We start from the raw sequence: 23,584 nt of genomic DNA on the forward strand, positions 1-23,584 counted from the left end.
ACCGGAATATGCTGTGATCAGACACATATTGTTATCTTCCTTCAAGCCTATTTTTTATTTAATTTCCCTTTGTTTGTCTAAAAAGCCAAATACAACAATGAAAAATGTTCTGTCCTTACTTGAGTAAAATATCGTTTAATGTTACTCCAAAGGGAAATCCAGGTCAATCAGAGTGTTTCGAATCAGAGCTGTCCAATCATGTTAAATTATAGCCCAAATATCTCATGTAAACTTGCATGATTGAAAACCCTTCTACCCTTCCCCTTTTCATGATATTGATTTATCTGTTAAAAAAACACTGGTCATTTTACTAAAAAGTGTAATGGGGACGGGCTCCCCCCATTTAGATTTAGACTCTATTTTGACATATTAATATATGTATGTATATATATATATATATATATATATATATATATATATATATATATATATATATATATATATATATATATATATATATAAATATATATATATATATATATATATATATATATATATATATATATATATATATATATATATATATATATATATATATATATAAATATATATAAATATTCATGTCAGGATACCGGATAATGTCATGTTTATGTCAATGAGCCCTCTCAAGGTTATTTATTTATGTTTTGATTTGTGTTGGCATACAGTGTAGGCCATTTAAACCAAAACTACATTTCAGAGTGCAGGATATTATCAGAAATATTCCTTCAATCTCTAATTTGTGCAATTAAATTGAGACCCAATTTGTGAACAGTTCTCGCAATAAGTCTGTAATTAATATGCAGAGTTTAGATTTTGTTCTGTATTTTTGGCTCATGTTCATTTGTTTTCCTTCAGAAAAAAAGAAGGCCATGTTGTGCACTTTATTTGCCTAATGGGCTGAGAGTGAGTGCAGAAACGTGTTTGTTCCAGTTACAACTCTTCTCTAGTCAACATGCCTTAAAAATAAAAGCCTGAGATTAGTCTACAACAAATCCCTGAAGCAAAAAGAATATGCTGCACTACTTATAATGTAAAGGTCTTTGCCAGCATACATGCTTTACATTTTTGTAGATTGCTTTTAGCTGCCAAATTCTACTTTATTACAATTTTAGACAAGTTTAATGTCAACGACTGTCCACAAAATGAAAAACCTCATTGTATAACTCTGTTCTGTTTTACTGAGATCGTTATCCCTGACAAATAAACAGAACTACAATTGAGATAGTAAATCTGAATTATGAGATGATAAGTGAAAATTAATTTAACTTCTCATAATTTTGACAAAATTACAATGCTAAAAAAAATGAAAACAAAAAGTAAAAACCCAATTTGCAATGCATACTTTATTTGCAAAAATTGACTTTGTCAAAGTGTAGAGTTCTCTTATTTGATTTAACATGTCACATTTTGGAATTATGAAGTCGTAGATTTTGCTTTGAAATCTCAATTAGATTACATATTTATTCTCAGGCTAAATCAAGGCACATTCTATAGGTTAAAGTGACCTTTATTTGTACATTTGTACCATTATTATTTTTAGATGTATTTAAATGTAAGATTGGATACTTAAGATACCAAAAACCTGGCCAATAGAATGCAATCATCTTTTATATACATGTATAATTTATTATAAATACAAAACACATCCACAAATAAAACTGTGTAAATTACTGAAGACAAGAGATACTTTACAAAAGATTTCAGTTATAATAAATAGTAGGAAACCATGTATATATTTTTTACAAATATGTGGTTGTCCCAACTCACATGTTTTAGCAACTGAAGTTAAAAAAAAAGCACTGTTAAAAATACATTTAACCACTTTAAAAAGTTACTTAACAAATGATACTTGTTTAAATACATTGTTCCAGACACAAATAAATATGCTTTACACCGAGTATTACATTTTTTTAACGAGTCCTTTTTAGAAGCATTATTTGTCACTGATGCAAATATTAACTAAGAGTGCATTATTTTAAACACACTTATATATTAAGTGTATGTGAACAGTGTCGATATGAACAGCGGTTACCTGGAGACACCTGCATTGTGCCGCTCTGCTGCCACCTTTAGGTGTAACCTGGGTACTGTTTGGTGACCACTTCACACTGACGGGGTCCTGTTTAATACACCAGAAAGTATCTTTGGCAGTAGCTTTCAAGAGTGTAGTTTGATTAACGTCCATCACTGTAGCGATTGTGTAGAGTACATGAATGTTATGTATAGTAATCAGAAAAAAACACAACTCGAAGATGTCTTAGTGTAAACATTTCATATTTAATAGTATTAGAAGGCAATTGTGTACAACTGAGGCACAGCTTGACATACTTTATATGCATACAATTAGTTGCATCTGGCATTCAGTTTACGTCAAATTAACTATTGCATTCTGAGATAATTTCATATTTCACAACCCAAAGGCATACAGAAAAGATGATTTCATATAGTGCTAGGAGCAGGAATATAAATGCTCTTACATGAACTTCAAATACAATGCAAAGAGGAAGAAAAACACTTAACAGTAGTATAATAAACACAACATCTATTGTAATAAACCAAATAATATCTAGTTATGGAAATGACATTGAGACATGTCCACAGCGGATGTTATATAAAAGAGCAGTGTTATTAAATGATTGAGCCTGTCATTCTAACAAACAACAACTTTTATTTTTGTTAGGCCTTTTTTCCCCATTGACTTCAAACTTGTAAAAACAGCCAAAACGCCTTTTAAAGGATACAAATAATCAATTAAGTATTTTCAGATACATTTTTTAGGTAATGCAATACCTTTTCGCTTTGCATTTTCTTTCTCCAGATTTAGGACCAGTGTTGTAGAAAAAACAAACACTATGGCTCTTGCAGGTTTTTCAGAAACTCCTCTACGTCTCTACACGTTCGGTTCCTGCTTCTGTTCTTGATCTCCTCCAGAACATTGATGCTGTTGTCACGATAGTAGGATTGCTGTGGTATCGCTGCCACCTTCATGTGATACTGTATTGACTTGTTTGCATCCCGTCGATTGAAGTATAAATATTTTGCGTAGTGGTTGTAGAGAACCTGTTTGTCTGCAGGTTCCAGATCTTTTCTTAGCAGGTCCTGGTAGATCTGCTCAGCTTTAGCCATGCCATGATTGGACTTTGTATGTATATTTGCAAGATCTATTTTCTTGACAAGTGAAGAGTGAGGGTAGAGCGAAATCACGTCCTCAAAGAGACTGACGGCTCTGTCTATCGTGCTTTGTTTTGGGTGACTGTCACTGAATAAAATGATCTTCCAATTGTAGCAGAGTGTAGCACATCTCTTCAGATAACGCTCATCTGGATGCTGTTTCAGAGCCTCCTCTGCCAAAGCAATGGCTTCATCAATAGATGCAAGGTTTCTGTAAACCCTTAGTATCGGTTTTATACCACTGTAGCTGCTGACGGGATTTCTCAAAACCTTTTTGGCCAACTCACGTGCTTCATCCTTAACATCTTCTCCTTTCGCTCCACGTTGCTGAAGGTAGTAAGCAGCGAGGTACAAGTTCTCTGGATCCAGTTCCTTGGCAACTCTCATTTTCTCCAAGAAGTCAGCCGGCAGCCCTGTGTCGCTGTGCTTCACTCTTGCTAACCCTATGACCTGACTGGTGTTCCACTCCACCATGTCCGGCTGCATCCTGATGGCTCTCTGGAAGTAATCTGTCACCAGCTCTTTGTCTGTGCTGAACTTCATCAGGGTCCAGGCTTTCTCAGCGTAGGTCTCTGCATGGAGCTCGTCCTGCGATGGTGGTGGGTATTTCTTCATCAGGGCGTCAACCTTTGACAGGTAAGCCTCGCTCTCTGCTTGGTCTCCCAGGTGGTGGTGGTGGAGCCAAGCCAGGTTCCCGTAGTTCACCACTAACCAGGGACCGTCATCTGCATTTCTCATCTGGCTGAAGGCCTCTGCAGCCTTGTTGAAGAAACTCTGGGCGTCTTCGTTGGAGCCCACCTTGTACTGAATGAACCCCTGCAAGTTGTAGATGTGACCCAGCCAGCTCTTTCCCCCCTCCGTGCCGATGTCCACAAGCTTGTCATTGAGACGTAAAAGTTTGGTCCTGATGAATTCCAGATCCCAGGTGAAGTGGCACTGCAGGGCCTGCAGTTTTGCCACCAGTGTTGTTTGACTCTGAGCAGCACTGATGGGGAATAAAAATAAAAATATTATTCAACATCACTAGAGGAAGGGAGGAAAATTGAAATGGAGTAAGGAGCATTGAATAAACAGTAAGGATATAATAAAAAATAATCTGTCAAAGAAGTAATGAAAGAAGGAATGGATAACTAAAGAAGCATGAGAAAAAAAAATGCACCAACATACCGATGGAAAGAAAAAGTATAAGATGAGCAGCACTGGAAATGAAAATACCAAATATTAATAGGCAAGACATCCCCAGAGGAAATGAGGAAGATAGAAATGGAGTAAGGAGCATTGAACGCCCAGGAAAGAAATAATAAATAACAATCTATCAGCGATTTCTTTGATCTCGACACAAAATCATTTCACTACAGGTCCTGTGTATGGATGTGTATGTGACAAATAAACAGGGTCTGATGTGAAACTGATGTGCATTTTCTGAAAACTATCAAGCGACAGATGAGCGAAGAAGAGGGATTTCACAACTGCTGCTGCAGTGAACTGAGCAAAGAAAAAATACTTTCAGGAAGTGGATCACGTGTCCAAACTCAACGACCGCAGCTGGTTCTGTGACAGCTCGTTAGACAGCGAGGCGTCCGTTAGTAAAAACGTATCCGTCCTCGATTGCGTTTCTCAACTCCTTTGTTTTTGGGGTTTCTAGTCTCAAACTCCGGCATAGTGAGGACACTCAGTGTAAACGTAGCAAAAGATAACCTTTTTTTTCTTAAACATAGTCGTGCAGGCGTGGCCTATTTATTTCAGAGTTATTATATTTAAGTAATAAGTTATTGCATTTAAACCAGCATTCTAGCTTCAGTGGGCTGCCGTGAAGCGCCCGAGGAGCAACTGAGGGTTCAGTGTCTTGCTGAAGGTATTGAACCTGCTCCCTGGTGGTTACAGGACGACCACTCTGTCCCGTGAGCCATACATATGAGGGATCAAGGACTGCATAGATGTGTCTTTATGTAGCTGACTCATGACTTTATAAAAGGTAAAATAGCAATAAAATGTCAAGAACTGTCTTCATCTTTGTTTTATAATTTCATAAATACAACAAACTATCGTGTTTGTATATATGATATGACTATATATAAAACTTTATAAGCTGTTATATTGAATGTCTTTTGCAGCTCCAGACAATTATTTGGTATGAATTCGGGCAAAATGGCTCTTTGGATAAGAAAGGTGACTACCGCCCTATAACTCAAGGGAGAACTAATAGATGGCTGAATGAGGTAAGGAAGGTAGGAAGGAAGGAAAGGGAGGTGTGAGCCCCAGAGGAGAACAAGCAATTTTATGTGAGTATGAATATGGGAATTAAAATGCATTTAACATTTCTACACCAGAATTATATTCTTGTAAGTGTGGGATGAAACTTAAAGAAAACAACTGATCAGTAATAATTGTTAAGTAAAATACATGTTTAAATCATTACATCATCAATGTCTTGAAGGATCCATATTGGTAATAATGTGTGACTCGAGGACACAATGACACGATATTAAACAAATCATAATGATTTACTCCAACGATGATTTGAAATGCAGAAACAGCTTCTTACCTCATCATGCAGCTGTTTCCTCAACTCAGTAACTTCTCTAAGTCAGTGCGGCTGGTTTCTGCTCTTGATGCTGCTCTGGCCTCGCAGGTGGAAATGATGTCATACTGCTGAGCAGCTTTATATGTTCACGATCACGCCGAGGCGGGGCATAAGCGTGTCAATGTTTCTATTATGCTATAAAAACATTTCTTGACTTTCGTTTCCTGGGAATGTAAGCCAATAGTCTAATAAGTCTAAAACATGACAAGACAAGTTTTCTCTTCATTCTTCTTGCAGCACATTGCACAACACTGTGAGAAAGATTTAACCCGAAGATACCACATCTGTATGGCTGCACTTTCAAATCCATTAGAAATAAAGAAGTGTTGTGAAACCTTGACTTTATCACAATGGCATTATAATTGTAACATACATTTTTACACAAGAACTAGATGCACTGTGTTAAGTGTTTGTAGCAAAACACTTAACAACACCTGTCCACAGAGGTTATAAAAACAATAAAATAAAAAAAGAGAATACATACACAAATACATACACAGATACAAAGTACACGTGTGTTTACAGAGGTGTTAGGTGTGAGAACAATGTTGTTTCTCTTTTAGCCATGATTTAATACCTTTATTAAAAACAGAAAATGGTGTTGTACATTCAGTTCCATTGCTTTGTTCCTTGAACAGAGAAAACTGACTGACCAAAGGAGGTCCTGTGCAAAGCGACACGGCAGTTCTCGTCCACTGAGGCCTCTGTGTTCACTTTACTGGTGTGCTTGTGTCTTTTAACAAATGTGTTGTACAGTATAGTTGTTTGTGAGGCTAGTGACCAGGTAGTGATGGAGTATGATAGGTGTGAGAATATCATGGCATGCATGTAAGGCTGGGCTTACACATCAATGGTCTGTTGATTGAACTCGAAAAGTGAAACCTGGTCATATGCCTCCTTGTCCATGAAATGTGACCTCTGAATATAAACCCATCTTGGCTCGAGAAGCAGTGGGCTGCTGTGAAGCAGACCAAGAAGCAACTTTGGGTTTAGTATTTTGCTAATGGACAGCAAGACGGACAGAGGATCAAACAACCAACATGAGGTAAAAGTTTTTTTTTATGTGATTTCTTTGGCAATACATTTCACCCAACATTGCGCAAACACTAATTGTTTTCCCTAAATGTGTTGTGTATAACCAGGAAGAGCTCATTGGTATACTGTATGAAGTGAATTTGGTCAAGCTAAAACATGACTCGTCACATTGTGTTATTATTTTTCCTCTTAAAGGAACAGTGTGTAACATTAAGGGGGGTTATTTGGCAGAAATATAACATGCAAAACTGTGTTCATATCAGTGTATCGTGACCTGAAACTAAGAATCGTTGTGTTTTATTTAGCTTAGATAAAACCATTTACATCAATCTAGGGAGCAGGTCCTTTTCCACAGAGTCCGCCAAATGTAGGGATGTCTGCTGAAACTCTGCATTAAACATGAGCCGGATTAATAAAGATTGGAGTATTTATAAACTCTGACATTACTGGTGCATGTTATGAGTACTTTTTATTTTTGTTGTAATTTAATATCACACTACTACTGTCTTTATTGGGCTGAGCTCCTCCAACTACACGCACACACTGCACACACACACACACACACACACACACACACACACACACACACACACACACACACACACACACACACACACATACACACACACTCACTCACAGTGAGTGAGCACAGAGGCGAGATGAAGGGGATTGAACCTAGTGAAGTGAAGAATACTCGATTGGAAGGCAACTTCGCTTGTCACTGTTAGAGTAAAAAGTCAATGCTTTATTATGTTCAACAAGCACTAACATGTAAACAAAAGTGAAACCTAATTAAATTGTCCGCTCTCATACACCGCCACTGTGTTTACACAAACTCAGCACATGCTATTGGCCAAAAGCTCTTTTTTTAACTTTATTTTTTACAAAAATATTGTATACATTTGCTAAGTAGAACAAAAACTAATACAGTAGACGCCTGATTAATTTAAACTAAGTCGCAAAAGTCAAGAGGCGCAACCAGTAAATCAGGTGAGGCAAATGCAAGGAATGTTACTATATTATAATATATTTGAAGCTCTAATATTATTTACTACATTAATCATTTTAAGTTAAAGGCAAGGTTAGCAATAATGAGAATGTAGCAACAGTATGCCTAATTGTAAAAGTTGACCAATCCCCCCAAAAAGCCAACTCTTTTTCAGTGAAAGTAGCAGCGCTAGAAAATTGCTAAATCTAGCAAGAAAGTCTCAGTCTTTATTCTTCAACCCTCGAAAGCCACTCCCCCAAAATTATTATTATGAATGTAAACAACAAACATGGCGGCTACTAGTACTCATAGCTGTGAGAATTGCAACTTGTGGAAGACCGGTGATAAGCGAGCAATACATAATAGGTTAAAGTAACCAAATGTTTGATCACTAAATAACTATTAATTGCATGTATTCCTTTTATTATGAATACAAAACACAAATTCAAAACATGTTAGTCACTGGAGACAAGAGATAATTGCCAAAAGATTTCAGTTAGTAGTATATATATATATATATATATATATATATATATATATATATATATATATATATATATATATATATACATATATACATATACATATATATATACATATACATATATATACATATATATATATATATATGTATATATATATATATGTATATATATATATATGTATATATATATACATATATACATATACATATATATATACATATACATATACATATACATATATATATATATATACATATATATATACATATACATATATATATACATATATATATATATATACATATATATATATATATATATATATATATATATATATATATATACATATATATATATATATATATATATATATATATATATATATATATATATATATACTTTACACCGAGTATTACATTTTTTTAACGAGTCCTTTTTAGAAGCCTCATTTGTTACTGATCCAAATATTGACTTTGTTGTTGTTTTAAACACGCTTATATATTAAGTGTATGTGAACAGTGTCGATATGAACAGCGGTTACCTGGAGACACCTGCATTATGCTGCTCTGCTGCCACCTTCAGGTGTAACCTGGGTACTGTTTGGTGACCACTTCACACTGACAGGGTCCTGTTTAATACACCAGAAAGTATCTTTGGCAGTAGCTTTCAAGAGTGTAGTTTGATTAACGTCCATCACTGTAGAGTTCTGCAAGATTCTACAGAGTGCATGAATGTTATGTATAGTAACCAGAAAAAAACACAACTCGAAGATGTCTTAGTGTACACATTTCATATTTAATCGTATTAGAAGGCAATTGTGTACAACTGAGGCACAGCTTGACATACTTTATATGCATACAATCAGTTGCATCTGGCTGTAATATTCAGTTTACATCAAATTAATTATTTGAGATTATTTGATTATTTAATTATTATTTAATTATTTGAGATTTGAGAGATTAATTGAGATCATTTAATATTTCACAACCCAAAGGCATACAGCAAAGCTGATTTCATATAGTGCTAGAAGTATATAAACGTAGATGAACTTAAAATACAGTGCTAAGAGGGAGGAAAACACATAACAGGAATATAATAAACACAACATCTGATAAAGATCTATTGTAATTAACCAAGTACTATTTCATTATGGTAATGAAATTAAGACATGTCCACAGTGGATGTTATATGAAAGAACAGTGTTCTTGAATGATTCAGCTGACATACAAATCGAGTGTACTACTTCTCAAATAACAAGGTTGATTTTTGTAACGTCTTTTTTTTCCCATTGAATACAAACATATAAAAACTTGCAGACACCTGTCTATTAAAGGATACAAATAATCAATTAATAAGTATTTTCAGATATTTTTTTTAGGTAATACAATACCTATTTGCGTTGCATTTTCTTTCTCCAGATTTATGACCAGTGATGGGAAGAAAAAAAATCACTATGGTAGGTTGGTAGGTTGGTAGTATGGCAGTTTTTCCAGAAACTCCTCTACTTCTTCACACATTGGGTGCCTTCTTCTTTTCTTGATCTTCTCCAGAACTTTGATGCTGTTGTCACGATAGAAACATTTATCCGGTATCGCTGCCGCCTTCATGTGATACTGTATTGCCTGGTTTTCATCACGTCGATCTAAATATTTTGCGTAGTGGTTGTAGAGAACCTGTTTGTCTGCAGGTTCCAGATCTTTTCTTAGCAGGTCCTGGTAGATCTCCTCAGCTTTAGCCTTGCCATGATTGGACTTTGCATGTACATTTGCAAGGTCTATTTTCTTCACAAGTGAAGAGTGAGGGTAGAGCGAAATCACCTCATTGAGGAGACTGACAGCTCTGTCTATCATGCTTTGCTGTGGGCGACCTTCGCTGAAATAAACGATCTTCCATTTGTAGCAAAGTGTAGCACATTTTTTCAGATAACGCTCATCTGGATGCTGTTTCAGAGCCTCCTCTGCCAAAGCAATGGCCTCATCAATAGATTCACGGTTTCTGTGAGCCCTAAGTATCACTTTTATACCGCTGTAGCTGCTGACAGGATTTCTCAAAACCTTTTCGGCCAACTCACGTGTTTCATCTTTAACGTCTTCTTTTTTCTTTGCACGTTGCTGAAGGTAATAAGCAGCGAGGTACAAGTTGTCTGGATCCAGTTCCTTGGCGACTCTCACTTCCTCCAAGAATTCAGCCGGCACCCCTTTGTCGCTGTGCTTTAACTCCCTCGTTAATGCTATGACATGACTGGTGTTCCACTCCACCATGTCCGGCTGCATCCTGATGGCTCTCTGGAAGTAATCTGTCACCAGCTCTTTGTCTGTGCTGAACTTCATCAGGGTCCAGGCTTTCTCAGCGTAGGTCTCTGCATGGAGCTCGTCCTGCGATGGTGGTGGGTATTTCTTCATCAGGGCGTCAACCTTTGACAGGTAAGCCTCGCTCTCTGCTTGGTCTCCCAGGTGGTGGTGGAGCCAAGCCAGGTTCCCGTAGTTCACCACTAACCAGGGACCGTCATCTGCATTTCTCATCTGGCTGAAGGCCTCTGCAGCCTTGTTGAAGAAACTCTGGGCGTCTTCGTTGGAGCCCAGCTTGTACTGAATGAACCCCCGCAGGTTGTAGATGTGACCCAGCCAGCTGTTTCCCTCCTCCGTGCCGATGTCCACAAGCTTGTCATTGAGACGTAAAAGTTTGGTCCTGATGAATTCCAGATCCCAGGTGAAGTGGCACTGCAGGGCCTGCAGTTTTGCCACCAGTGTTGTTTGACTCTGAGCAGCACTGATGGGGAATAAAAATACCAAATATTAAAAGAAATCACTAGAGGAAGGGAGGAAGATATAAATGGAGTAAGGAGTTGTGATGGTGAGATGAAGCTTCCTGAAGCTTTGAAGCTTTCCATCCAATTGGTTCGCTCATGGGCCAAAGCTTCATGAGGTTTTACTGCGCCACCAAGTGGACAAAACATGTAAAAGAGACAAAGTCATCGTAACGACACAGTGTGAAGCTTTGTTAATAAATAAACGAATGATGTCTATGATGCCAATACATCAATTATGGACTTATTAATAGTGTGTCTGTCTTTATGATATAATGTCAGGGTCAAAAGGAAAAGTGGAAACAAATTGGTTAGAGGGTTGTGATGTGAATGCGGCTCAGTGGCCCACGATGCCCATCTTTCAATTAGAGGATCAATGGTTTGAACCCTGTGCTCTGCAAGTCTATGCTGATGTGTCCTTGAGCAAGACACTTAACCCCGAATTGCTCCCTGTTGCTGTGTCTACGGTGTATAGGTCATAAATTTAAATCGCTTTGGCTGAAAACTTCAATGTAATGTTACTCTAGATACAACATTTTAGTCATTTTTATGAAAATAACACCTTTTCCAGTGCTGGGCTTTTTGAGACAATTTCCCCTGCTTTATAAAATACCCTTTCATAGGCACAGAGTAAGCTGGTTACACAGAGGAAGGGGGGGAAATCCATTGAGTTTCGTTGCCCCACCACAAGGTAAAGCACACATTTTTAGAGCAAATGGACTGACTCACATCCAAAATTAAGGCACAGAAATATAAACTTAAGAGCCCAATACGATCAGAACTCTGCATGAACTAATATGATCAACCCTCACACATGAATTAACTGACCAACAATGATATTAACAAAGAGGAGAAATGAGCTGAAACATAGAAGTCCCTGCCTGCCGGTTAGATTTGTGTCCGACTTGCTCCCGCCTTGCTCTGACGTCATGCACACGTGGTCAACGATACTCTCACGAGAGCAAGGCGGCTGTCAATTGGCTCGTTCGTCAGAGCTGCGACTCGCCTGGGATCCAGACGAGAGCAGGCGACGGTGCGGGAGGCGTTGACAAAAAACTGCGATCAAGTCGGACAGTTTCCAGCTGCCTTGAAAGTATTAACAGGAAGTTACGGAATGTAATACTTCCTGTTAGTTCCGATATGTAGTCTACTTGTAGTTTTCAGTTCACGTTTGAATTTATATGTGATTATAAACATATATTCATGTAGAAATGTGTGTGTGTCGCAGCAACTTTTGTTGTTTTGTTGCTGATTGGCTGTTGTAGAAAATCCTTATTTTATGTGTAGTTGTAATACGTAATGCTCGATTGTTGACTATTATTCCCAGGTTTAATCCAAAAACATATTTTGTGTGGTTTATACTACAAAATCGTATTTGTATAACACACATCCAAACCAGTAGTAATGTATTCCACAGGCAGACATAAAAACAACAAAGGACGCAGCTACACACACATTTCCACATAAATATATATGTATAATTACATATGAATAAATTCAAACGTTAACTGAAAACCACAAGTAGACTACAAATCGGAACTAACAGGAAGTATTATATTCCGTAACTTCCTGTTCATACTTTGAAGGCAGCTGAAAACTGTCCGACTTGATCGCAGTTTTTTGTCAACGCCTCCCGCAGCGGCCGCCTGCTCTCGTCTGGATTACAGGCGAGGCGCAGCTCTAACAACGAGCAACTGTTGGCTACTTATCCACTGCTGCTGCTGCTGGCTCCACCCACTCAGTTTGCCAGCTTCTCAACAAGTTGACGTCCGCTTGCAGCTGTCATGGCAGTTGAATGGCGAACCGTCGCATACTCGTCCCAAACTCGCAGGCGCCTGCGCAGACACGTCGGAGATTCGCTGCTTGACTGACGCCTGCCACGCCCACACGGCTTGCCACTTGGTGCCAGTGCCACATGAGCTCGGCCTTACTGCCGTCCCATCGTGTCCGAATATCGATGTGTTGTGCAACTTCTGAACGAATTTATATCTTTAAGTCTTCTGGATTGTTTTTGCCTCTACTTTCGTTTCCCAGGAATGGACGGTTAGAAAAATATGTGTTTCTTTCTCCAGTAAGATATAATAGCCTATGAGAATGTGACAGAGGGCCGCCTCACTTCCGGGCGCCCAGCGCACCTGTAAATTATTAGCCAATCATAGTGGGCGGGCACCCTACAAAGGTGACAGAGGCGCTAGTTACTCTGCATGGCTTTAAGCGCATGGTACGGTCGGCGTGACGTCCGCTTACCGTCTGTCTCGGGCTCCCCTTCTCCTGCACCAAGTCCTTCTGGTAGCTTAGCATCGGTGAGTTTTAGAGCATCCCGTATCCTATTAGTCTTATGGTGCCAGGTGGCTAATTGACCCATTATTTTGTCTAGCCGGTGGCGTACCCCTGTTATATGACCGCGTACGCCCATCAGAAGGGAACCTCTCCTTGTGCCTGATCAGTATGTGACCTCCGGGTTCTGCTTTATATAGTTTATTGGCTAAAGTTGATTTATTTTCATTGATTAGATGCCCTCATTATAGGGGACTGTTGGTCGGCGGAACCTGCCCCAAACTCGGGGAATCAGCTGTTTTGCCTACGGCTGCGCCGCCTACGGCTGTGTTTTGCCTACAGCTGGGTCATCTCTCTCGCCACTGGCCATTGCCTGCCTTATTATTTACCTTCTTGGTTCTTTTTATTATCGTATAGTATCTAGAATTTGCTAATGTTATGAAAATAAAGATTGTAAATTTTGTACTGGAACCACGTCTCTGCCATTTTCCATTTTACCACCTAAGGACCATATGTCCTCGCCACAATTACGCAACGCTGGGTTACACATTGAAACCCGATATACCACATTGTCACGTCTGCACCTTCTCATCAAATAAAACCAGTAAGATGTGAGCATTATAATTACACATGACGTACACAGTATATATGTGTGTACAACGGATCAGTAATACTTATTAAGTAGAAGACATAATTTTTAAATGTATTTTAATAATCTCTGTGGCACTGACTGAAAGGAAGAAACATCGGACTGAACAGCAGAGTTATACATCATCAATGTCTTGAAGGATAATGGTAATAATCTTTGGCTCGAGGACACAATAATAATAATGATATTAAACAAATCCTAATAATACTAATGATTTACTCCAATAATGAAATGCAGGAACGACTTCTCACCTCATCATGCAGCTGTTTCCTCAACTCAGTAAATTCTCTCTGTGCGGATGGTTTCTGCTCTTGTTGCAGATCTGGTGTCGCAGGTAGAACTTATGACATGTTGCTGAGCAGCTTTATATGTTTACAAATGCACCGAGGCGGGGCATTAGCTTATTAATGTTTCTATTGTATTATAAACACATTCCTTGACTTTCGTTTCTTTCTGCCAGTATCTTTGGCAGTAGCTTTCAAGAATGTAGTTTGGTTAACATTCATCAGTGTAGAGTACTGCAAGATTGTACAGAGTACATGAATGTTATGTATAGTAACCAGAAAAAAACACAACTCGAAGATGTCTTAGTGTACACATTTCATATTTAATCGTATTAGAAGGCAATTGTGTACAACTGAGGCACAATTTGACATACTTTATATGCATACAATCAGTTGCATCTGGCTGTAATATTCAGTTGACATCAAATTACCTATTTCATTGTGAGATCATTTAATATTTCACAACCCAAAGGCATACAGCAAAGCTGATTTCATATAGTGCTAGAAGTATATAAACGTAGATGAACTTAAAATACAGTGCTAAGAGGGAGGAAAACACATAACAGGAATGTAATAAACAACATCTGATCAAGCTCTATTGTAATAAACCAAGTAATATGTCACTAAGGTAATGAAATTGAGACACTGCAAGATTCTGCAGAGTACATGAATGCAGTGGTGGACCATGAGGGCCTCCTAAGCCTTCTCTGGTGGCCTTAACAGAATCACAAAGTTATAGCTGTTCATCTTGTTTTTATATTAACAGTTAGAGCTATTTTATAATGTAATTGGTTTTTACAAATATACTCCATGTATACATTTTTTTCTTCTCCCCATTAGCTTATTTTGTCATTGCACAGCTGCCTTCATCGGTTCTCGGCTCCTTCAGGCCTCTGGTATTCCTTTGAAGCTGGTTAACTGTATTTTTCCAATCACATTTCACCTCTTTTTTTTCTCGTCAGAGTGGTGGAGTGGCTCCACTGTATGAACGCGCCATGTATTGAGTGGGTCGGTCGGTGACAGTAACTCCCAGGATACTTTTTTCCCCTAGTCCGCCCGTGATGTGGACTATACGGCACTCACAGAAGGCCAAAGTCTAAAACGCACGGCCCGCCACTGCATGAATGTCATGTATAGTAACCAGAAAGAAAAACGCAACTTGAAGATTTGTTAGTGTACACATTTTTATATTTAATAGTATTAGTAGGCAATTGTGTACAACTAAGAAACAGCTTTGAGACATGTCCACAGTAGATGTTATTTAAAAGAGCAGTGTTCCTGAATGATTCAGCCGTCATACAAATCGAGTGTATTACTTCTAACAAATGACAAAGTTGATTTTTGTTACGCCTTTTTTCCCCATTGACTTCAAACATGTAAAAACGTGCAGACACCTGTCTGCACGGATACAAATAATCAATTAATTAGTATTTTCAGATATTTTTTTAAGTAATGCAATACCTTTTTGCATTGCATTTTCTTTTTTCTTGCTGCTCTGGCTTCACTGTTTCGATTATATTATAAAACACCCCTTGACTTTCGTTTTCCCGGAATCAAAGGTGTGTGTTGTGATCTGTCTCCTTCAGTTTCGTTTCCCCGGATTGAAAACCTACAGCCGCACCTCATGAAACTTAACTCCCTACATTTTCTATTCATGCGCCACTGTTCTGTAATCACAAGAACATAACTAACTGACAACAGATCTCACAATTACAAGATCTGGATTTTATATTTAAGAAAAAAGTTAAGGTTTAACCTGTTTGGTAAAGTCTGAAAGATATTCAGATTCAGACTTCCCAGATCAGTTACTCAAACACAGGCAAAAAAGGGACAATCGACAAGGTGCAATGCAAAAAAAGGCATCATAGAAATATTCAATAACTTAGTTTGTCATGCTGTGGAGTGTGACCAAAACCACGTTGTACATCAATGGTGCCCTCACGGACTGCGGTTAAGTGAGCCCTCATTTGCTGAGTGAGCCACATGCATAAAAATAAATGGTGTTACGGTATGGTGGTCTACGGTGACTTAAATAGCACAAAAAAACATTCAAACGTAATTTCCCAATACCCCAATATTCAAACGGCTAAACACATTCCTTGACTTTCGTTTCTTTCTGCCAGTATCTTTGGCAGTAGCTTTCAAGAATGTAGTTTGGTTAACATCCATCAGTGTAGAGTACTGCAAGATTGTACAGAGTACATGAATGTTATGTATAGTAACCAGAAAAAAACACAACTCGAAGATGTCTTAGTGTACACATTTCATATTTAATTGTATTAGAAGGCAATTGTGTACAACTGAGGCACAATTTGACATACTTTATATGCATACAATCAGTTGCATCTGGCTGTAATATTCAGTTGACATCAAATTACCTATTTCATTGTGAGATCATTTAATATTTCACAACCCAAAGGCATACAGCAAAGCTGATTTCATATAGTGCTAGAAGTATATAAACGTAGATGAACTTAAAATACAGTGCTAAGAGGGAGGAAAACACATAACGGGAATGTAATAAACAACATCTGATCAAGCTCTATTGTAATAAACCAAGTAATATGTCACTAAGGTAATGAAATTGAGACACTGCAAGATTCTGCAGAGTACATGAATGCAGTGGTGGACCATGAGGGCCTCCTAAGCCTTCTCTGGTGGCCTTAACAGAATCACAAAGTTATAGCTGTTCATCTTGTTTTTATATTAACAGTTAGAGCTATTTTATAATGTAATTGGTTTTTACAAATATACTCCATGTATACATTTTTTTCTTCTCCCCATTAGCTTATTTTGTCATTGCACAGCTGCCTTCATCGGTTCTCGGCTCCTTCAGGCCTCTGGTATTCCTTTGAAGCTGGTTAACTGTATTTTTCCAATCACATTTCACCTCTTTTTTTTTCTCGTCAGAGTGGTGGAGTGGCTCCACTGTATGAACGCGCCATGTATTGAGTGGGTCGGTCGGTGACAGTAACTCCCAGGATACTTTTTTCCCCTAGTCCGCCCGTGATGTGGACTATACGGCACTCACAGAAGGCCAAAGTCTAAAACGCACGGCCCGCCACTGCATGAATGTCATGTATAGTAACCAGAAAGAAAAACGCAACTTGAAGATTTGTTAGTGTACACATTTTTATATTTAATAGTATTAGTAGGCAATTGTGTACAACTAAGAAACAGCTTTGAGACATGTCCACAGTAGATGTTATTTAAAAGAGCAGTGTTCCTGAATGATTCAGCCGTCATACAAATCGAGTGTATTACTTCTAACAAATGACAAAGTTGATTTTTGTTACGCCTTTTTTCCCCATTGACTTCAAACATGTAAAAACGTGCAGACACCTGTCTGCACGGATACAAATAATCAATTAATTATTATTTTCAGATATTTTTTTAAGTAATGCAATACCTTTTTGCATTGCATTTTCTTTTTTCTTGCTGCTCTGGCTTCACTGTTTCGATTATATTATAAAACACTCCTTGACTTTCGTTTTCCCGGAATCAAAGGTGTGTGTTGTGATCTGTCTCCTTCAGTTTCGTTTCCCCGGATTGAAAACCTACAGCCGCACCTCATGAAACTTAACTCCCTACATTTTCTATTCATGCGCCACTGTTCTGTAATCACAAGAACATAACTAACTGACAACAGATCTCACAATTACAAGATCTGGATTTTATATTTAAGAAAAAAGTTAAGGTTTAACCTGTTTGGTAAAGTCTGAAAGATATTCAGATTCAGACTTCCCAGATCAGTTACTCAAACACAGGCAAAAAAGGGACAATCGACAAGGTGCAATGCAAAAAAAGGCATCATAGAAATATTCAATAACTTAGTTTGTCATGCTGTGGAGTGTGACCAAAACCACGTTGTACATCAATGGTGCCCTCACGGACTGCGGTTAAGTGAGCCCTCATTTGCTGAGTGAGCCACATGCATAAAAATAAATGGTGTTACGGTATGGTGGTCTACGGTGACTTAAATAGCACAAAAAAACATTCAAACGTAATTTCCCAATACCCCAATATTCAAACGGCTATAAAAACAGATCCTTACATACATGTGTATGGCTTTGAGATTTTACTGTACAGTTTTAGAGAAAAGTGACTTCAAAGTCAGCTTCAATGACATAATGATATTCATAATATCACAATGTACAATATTCAAACTGTTATAAAACAGATCCTTACATTTGTAATGTAAACTTACAACGCATGATCTCTTTTCATAGCAGTTTGAATATTGGAAATTCTGAATATCATTATTTAATTCAAGCTGAATAAGAATTAAATTTTCTCCAAAAGTGTACAGTAAACTCTGAAGGCCATACACATGTGCGTGGCAGAGGTCAGCCTGAACAAGGTTGTAAGTTTACTTTACAAATGTAAGGATCTGTTTTTATAGCAGTTTGAATATTGGATATTGTGACATTATGAATATTATTATGTCATTGAAGATGACTTTGAAGTCACTTTTCTCCAAAACAGGCTTTCTCAGCGTAGGTCATGCATGAAGCTCGTCCTGCGATGGTGGTGGATATTTCTTCATCAGGGCATCAACCTTTGACAGGTTCATGCCCTTTTTGCTGATCTGGTCTCGCAGGTATAACTTATGACATGTTGCTGAGCAGCTTTATATGTTTATATATACACCGAGGCGGGGCATTAGCGTGTCAATGTTTCTATTGTATTATAAACACACTCCTTGACTTTCGTTTCCCGTGAATGGAAGCCTACAGTTTTAAAGTCTGAAACATGACCCATCAATGAAATGTCATGATTATGTTTTCTCTTCATTCTTCTTGCAGCAAATGATGCCACACTGGGAGAAAGATACCATATCTGTATGGCTGAACATTCCCATCTCGTGAAACCTTTGAAAGCATCTGTGTGTGTTGTGATCTGTCTTCTCCTTCAGTTTCGTTTCCCCGGATTGAAAACCTACAGCCGCATCTCATGAAACTAAAACTTAACTCCCTACGTTTTCTATTCATGTGTCACTGTTCTGTAATCACAAAAACATAACTAACTGACAACAGATCTCACAATTACAAGATCTGGATTTCATATTAAAGAAAAAAGTAAGGTTCAGGAAGGAAGGAAGAATGAAAATGGAGTAAGGAGCATTGAATAATAAGTAATAATCTGTCAACTCCTCCTTTGATCGCGACACAAACTAATTTCACTACAGGTTCTGTGTATAGATGTGTATGTGACAAATACACAGGATCTGATGTGAAAGGCAGCAAAGGAAAAAAAAAGTGGGTAAATAAGGAAAACTTGAAAGGTATGAGGATAAAGGAAGGCAAATGAGTGGACATAGAAGAAAAGAGGCATTAGAACACAATTTGTATTATCTTGAAAAGATATCCAATGCTAAACAGGTTAATTGCAGCCAATAGGTTGATTTTCTTGCCAAATATGAGTTTTTGTTTTGCACAGATTAAACTTCATTTGCATTGATCTAACAAAGTGATTGCCCTTTTATTATATTTTTGTCTAACGGAGCAATCCGGTTTACTTGAAAGTGATTGCAATGTTCTTTTTTCTATGATTTGAAAAAGCACAGTTATTTCAATAACAAGTCAGCATGGACTATTTTGTTACAATTTTGTTGGGCCAGTGGTGCATGAACATTTTTCTTCCTCCAAAGGGGGGTATGACAAACAAAGTTTGAGAACCACTGGTTTAACCCGAGGAAGAAAGAGGTAAGGAAAGTAGAAAAGAAAAGGAAGATATGAGCCACAGAGGAGAACACGCAATTACATGCGAGTATGAAAATGAAAAATAAAATACATTTAACATTTCTCCACCAGAAATATATTCTTGAAAACGTGGGATGAAACTTAAAGAAAACAACTGATCAGTAATACATGTTAAAAAAAAAAAGACAGAATGTTTTACTCCAACGGCAGAGTTTATAATTTGTGGTATGAAGCATGACAAAAAACTCACAGTTTTGACTTATTAAGACGTAATGTATGACAATTATTTAGAATTGTGGCAATCGCCACGGAATGCAACACAAGTGCGTCAACACGGCTTTTATTTTGAAATGTGCGGCTCTTGTCCAGGAAGTGTCTTCCTTCCCATCTGTAGCTTCACCGCCAGACCCAAGACAGACTCCGCATAAGTTTCCTCTGTGTTGCGTTGGCGGTTTGACTGCAAAGATGCTTCCAGCAGCACTCACCGTGTTGCTGACGCTATTCAGCCTCATTGACACTAAACAGAAAGACTTTTATACTTTCAAAGTTGTGAACATCAGGGGAAAGTTAGTGTCCCTGGAAAAATACCGGGGTTCGGTAAGTTTGAGATAACATTGCACAAACAGTGTGATGGCGAGAGTCTCACTGCAACCGCTCTCTCTGCATGTCAACCGGTGGCACGTCTGGATTTTGCATGGCAATGCTTATTTCCCACTTCTCCTAGTTTGCATTGTGTGTGTAGACGTAACTAACACAGCAGTGTTACTGCTGCAGCTGGCTCGGGATGTCCCATCATGTTGCCACTGCTAGCCTACGTGGCAAGAGGCCTGCAGAGCTTCAGAGGGGGTTTCATTCAAAGCAGCTTCTGAGGTCTACAATGGATTGACACAATGTAGCACGACCTGTATCTACATCTGATTTAGTTTGAGCTCACCTGGGTTCTTAAATGACACAGCGCCTAATGCATTTTATTTTTTGTAGTCGGGTTTCTTCTACATTGATTGTTTTATTTGTTGTGCATTGCAATTCTGCCAACCAGGCTTTCTTCAACACAGTTCCTGTCCAAAGCCACCACGTAGAACAGAATAAAGAAATGTATCACTTATTAGTTTGTGGGCAGCATTGTATTTGTGTCACTATATTCACTACATTTGCCGTTAAGTAAAGTCACCTTTAACTTTTTGCTTAAACAGAACTTCAAAGGATGCTCCCTTGAACACCTGTAATACTATATAAAATACATAACAACATAAAAATACGTATCCTCCCCAATGTCCCGAGTGAAGGTCTCTTTCACAGATGATTCCATGTTATTACCGTACCAGCTACCACTGTAATGTGTGTCAAACATTTTAAATATAATGAGAAGGATTTGATTTGTATATAGGGTCTACTACAATGCCTATAAATAACCCTCTGAGGCTTTTAGATGCCTGAATTGCTTTATTGTGACACTAGGTGTCAGTACTAGATAGCTTCATCAAAGTCTCAGTCTGAAGTCTAATTAAAGAACACGTGTGCTTATCCAGTGACGAGGAACTGCATGATTGACAGTGACCTGAAGCATGAGGCTTCAACATGTATTAATCTGCACTAACATACTCAACTGTTGCCGTGCCGTGTATCTGTACAGGTCCACCCTCGACCATGTCACTAACACTTAACATGAAAAGGCAAACAACAAAAGCATTGATCTCCTCGGACATGGAACTGTCATTTTGTGAAGAAAGTATTTAGATCCTTTACCGAAGTAAAATAACTAGCACAGCATTATAACAATACTCCATCATAAGTAAAAGTCCTGCATTAATAGCCTTACTCAGTACAAAAGTATTAGCATCAACATGTGCTGAATGTATCAAAGTAAAAGTACTTGTTTCGCCCTTGTGACACATGTTACAGTTACATGTTGTTGTATCTCATATGTCTGAGCCTCAATCACCAATATTTACATTTTTGTTCTTGAATTTACTCTGGAGACGTCTACGTCAGATTCATGACGAGTTCTTTAAGCAGCAGAATTGTTTGGAAATATTTAATTATCATGATTAAATCCTTTGACACTGAAGCTCATTGTATAATTATATATACAGTTCTGGGGCGTTAGTATTAATGTCTGTCTCTATATGTGCCTTGAGATACACTGGTGACCTGTTCAGGTGAAGCCTGCCTTTGCAATGGGATTGGTTCCAGCGCCCTTCAATAGGATAAGCGGTTATCTTTAAGGAATAATCTTTATAAGCTGCATTGTGTACTTATTGTTAAACCATGATCAACCCTGGTATTCAACTAGAAAACATATGTTGTCTTTCTTTTTACATATTCGTCATTTCTGAGATGAATTTATAAGCTAACAAAACAAACAGCTGATGTGCGCAAAGCATGTTCAGTACATTTATGCTCAATCAGGTCGGTGAACAGCTGTTTTACAGTTCCTCAGTTGCTGTTAATTGTTGTGTTGTTGCTGTCAGGACTGTGGCTATCGTGTTGTCACACACATTGTGTTCCTTTGGCTTTAGGCGTCCCTGGTGGTGAATGTAGCCAGTGAATGTGGCTTCACTGAAGAACACTACGGACAGCTTCAGCAGCTCCAGCGGGACTTTGGGCCGTATCACTTCAATGTGCTGGCCTTCCCCTGCAACCAGTTCGGGCAGCAAGAGCCCGGCAGCGACAAGGAGATCGACAGCTTTGTTCGTAGAGTGTACGGAGTCTCCTTCCCCATGTTCAGTAAAATCGCTGTCGTCGGAACCGGCGCCAACAATGTCTACAAGTACCTTGTTGGTGAGTGAGATGTGATGGAGGATTAAATTCAAGGGCAAATGTTAGATATTCAGAAATGACAAATGACAATTAAGACGAAAGGTAGAATGGCAGAATAAATGAAAGAGGGCAGCAATGAGATGAAGGTATTAAGGAAGATGGCAATAACTAATATATATTTCCCTTCCCTCATTCTCTGCAGAGTCTTCTGGAAATGAGCCTGACTGGAATTTCTGGAAATATCTCATTGATGTAAATGGGAAAGTGTTGGATGCATGGGGACCCAAGGTTCCTGTCAAAGAAATCAGACCCAAAATAGCTGAAATGGTTCGGCAGATAATCCTGAAGAAGAAAGAGGAGCTTTAACCTCTTGTTAAGGGTTTGAGTTAAAGAAGTAAACAGAACACATTTGTTTTGCGTGTACAATCAGACTGTGTTCAACTAAAACAAGTCACATAGCAAAAGTCAGTTTTACTTGCTCTGAAAGCACTGATGAAACACCACTATTTCAGTATCAAGTTTTATATTAGGTGTATGACATTTGAAGCTGCAGCTTTGATCCAAAGAGCTCCTGTTTCCCTATTTGTTTGTCATGTGGATTATGTGTTTTGCTGATGATTATGTCTGATTTGTGGAATAAAATGTATCTGTGATGAGAGAAAGCTATACCTGGCTACTAATGTTTTGTAATCTGGTTTTATTAACTGCACATTTTCAGAACACAAACAGTGATTTTGGAGAAACATTTCTTCTCTGGTAATTCACTATAATGGTGACATGAAGAAGACACAAAATATCCAACCAAGTTTTACTGTTTTGATTTGACTGCTTATCAATATTACTACATGTACCATAAATATA

General features: G+C 38.1%; 3 protein-coding genes across 3 annotated transcripts; 1 reads left to right on the forward strand and 2 right to left on the reverse strand.

The window, feature by feature from the left end:
* Positions 1-2,832: 2,832 nt before the first annotated feature.
* LOC137793620 (interferon-induced protein with tetratricopeptide repeats 1B-like) lies at positions 2,833-5,712 on the reverse strand. The gene is made up of 2 exons (XM_068589888.1): positions 5,699-5,712; positions 2,833-4,138 (listed from the first exon to the last, which is right to left on the reverse strand). Exons 1-2 carry the CDS (start codon positions 5,704-5,706, stop codon positions 2,833-2,835), a joined length of 1,314 nt encoding a protein of 437 aa, XP_068445989.1. The 5' UTR covers positions 5,707-5,712.
* Positions 5,713-9,608: 3,896 nt separating this feature from the next.
* Positions 9,609-14,308, reverse strand: LOC137793550 (interferon-induced protein with tetratricopeptide repeats 5-like). Its single transcript, XM_068589783.1, has 2 exons — positions 14,229-14,308; positions 9,609-11,014 (listed from the first exon to the last, which is right to left on the reverse strand). Exons 1-2 carry the CDS (start codon positions 14,234-14,236, stop codon positions 9,697-9,699), a joined length of 1,326 nt encoding a protein of 441 aa, XP_068445884.1. The 5' UTR covers positions 14,237-14,308; the 3' UTR covers positions 9,609-9,696.
* Positions 14,309-20,426: 6,118 nt separating this feature from the next.
* Positions 20,427-23,369, forward strand: gpx7 (glutathione peroxidase 7). Its single transcript, XM_068589905.1, has 3 exons — positions 20,427-20,560; positions 22,483-22,744; positions 22,926-23,369. Exons 1-3 carry the CDS (start codon positions 20,429-20,431, stop codon positions 23,087-23,089), a joined length of 558 nt encoding a protein of 185 aa, XP_068446006.1. The 5' UTR covers positions 20,427-20,428; the 3' UTR covers positions 23,090-23,369.
* The last annotated feature ends 215 nt before the right edge of the window (positions 23,370-23,584 follow it).

The sequence above is a fragment of the Clinocottus analis genome, unplaced genomic scaffold (assembly GCF_023055335.1).
Source record: "Clinocottus analis isolate CAN_PGR_092001 unplaced genomic scaffold, fCliAna1.0.p SCAF_23, whole genome shotgun sequence".
NCBI lineage: Eukaryota > Metazoa > Chordata > Actinopteri > Perciformes > Cottidae > Clinocottus > Clinocottus analis.

Bases quoted from the DNA above. Each gene is read 5' to 3' on its own strand.
- gpx7 (XM_068589905.1), top strand. From the start codon at position 20,429: ATGCTTCCAGCAGCACTCACCGTGTTGCTGACGCTATTCAGCCTCATT. The intron at 20,561-22,482 runs GTAAGTTTGAGA...CTTTGGCTTTAG, and splicing joins TGGAAAAATACCGGGGTTCG to GCGTCCCTGGTGGTGAATGT. The intron at 22,745-22,925 runs GTGAGTGAGATG...CATTCTCTGCAG, and splicing joins TGTCTACAAGTACCTTGTTG to AGTCTTCTGGAAATGAGCCT.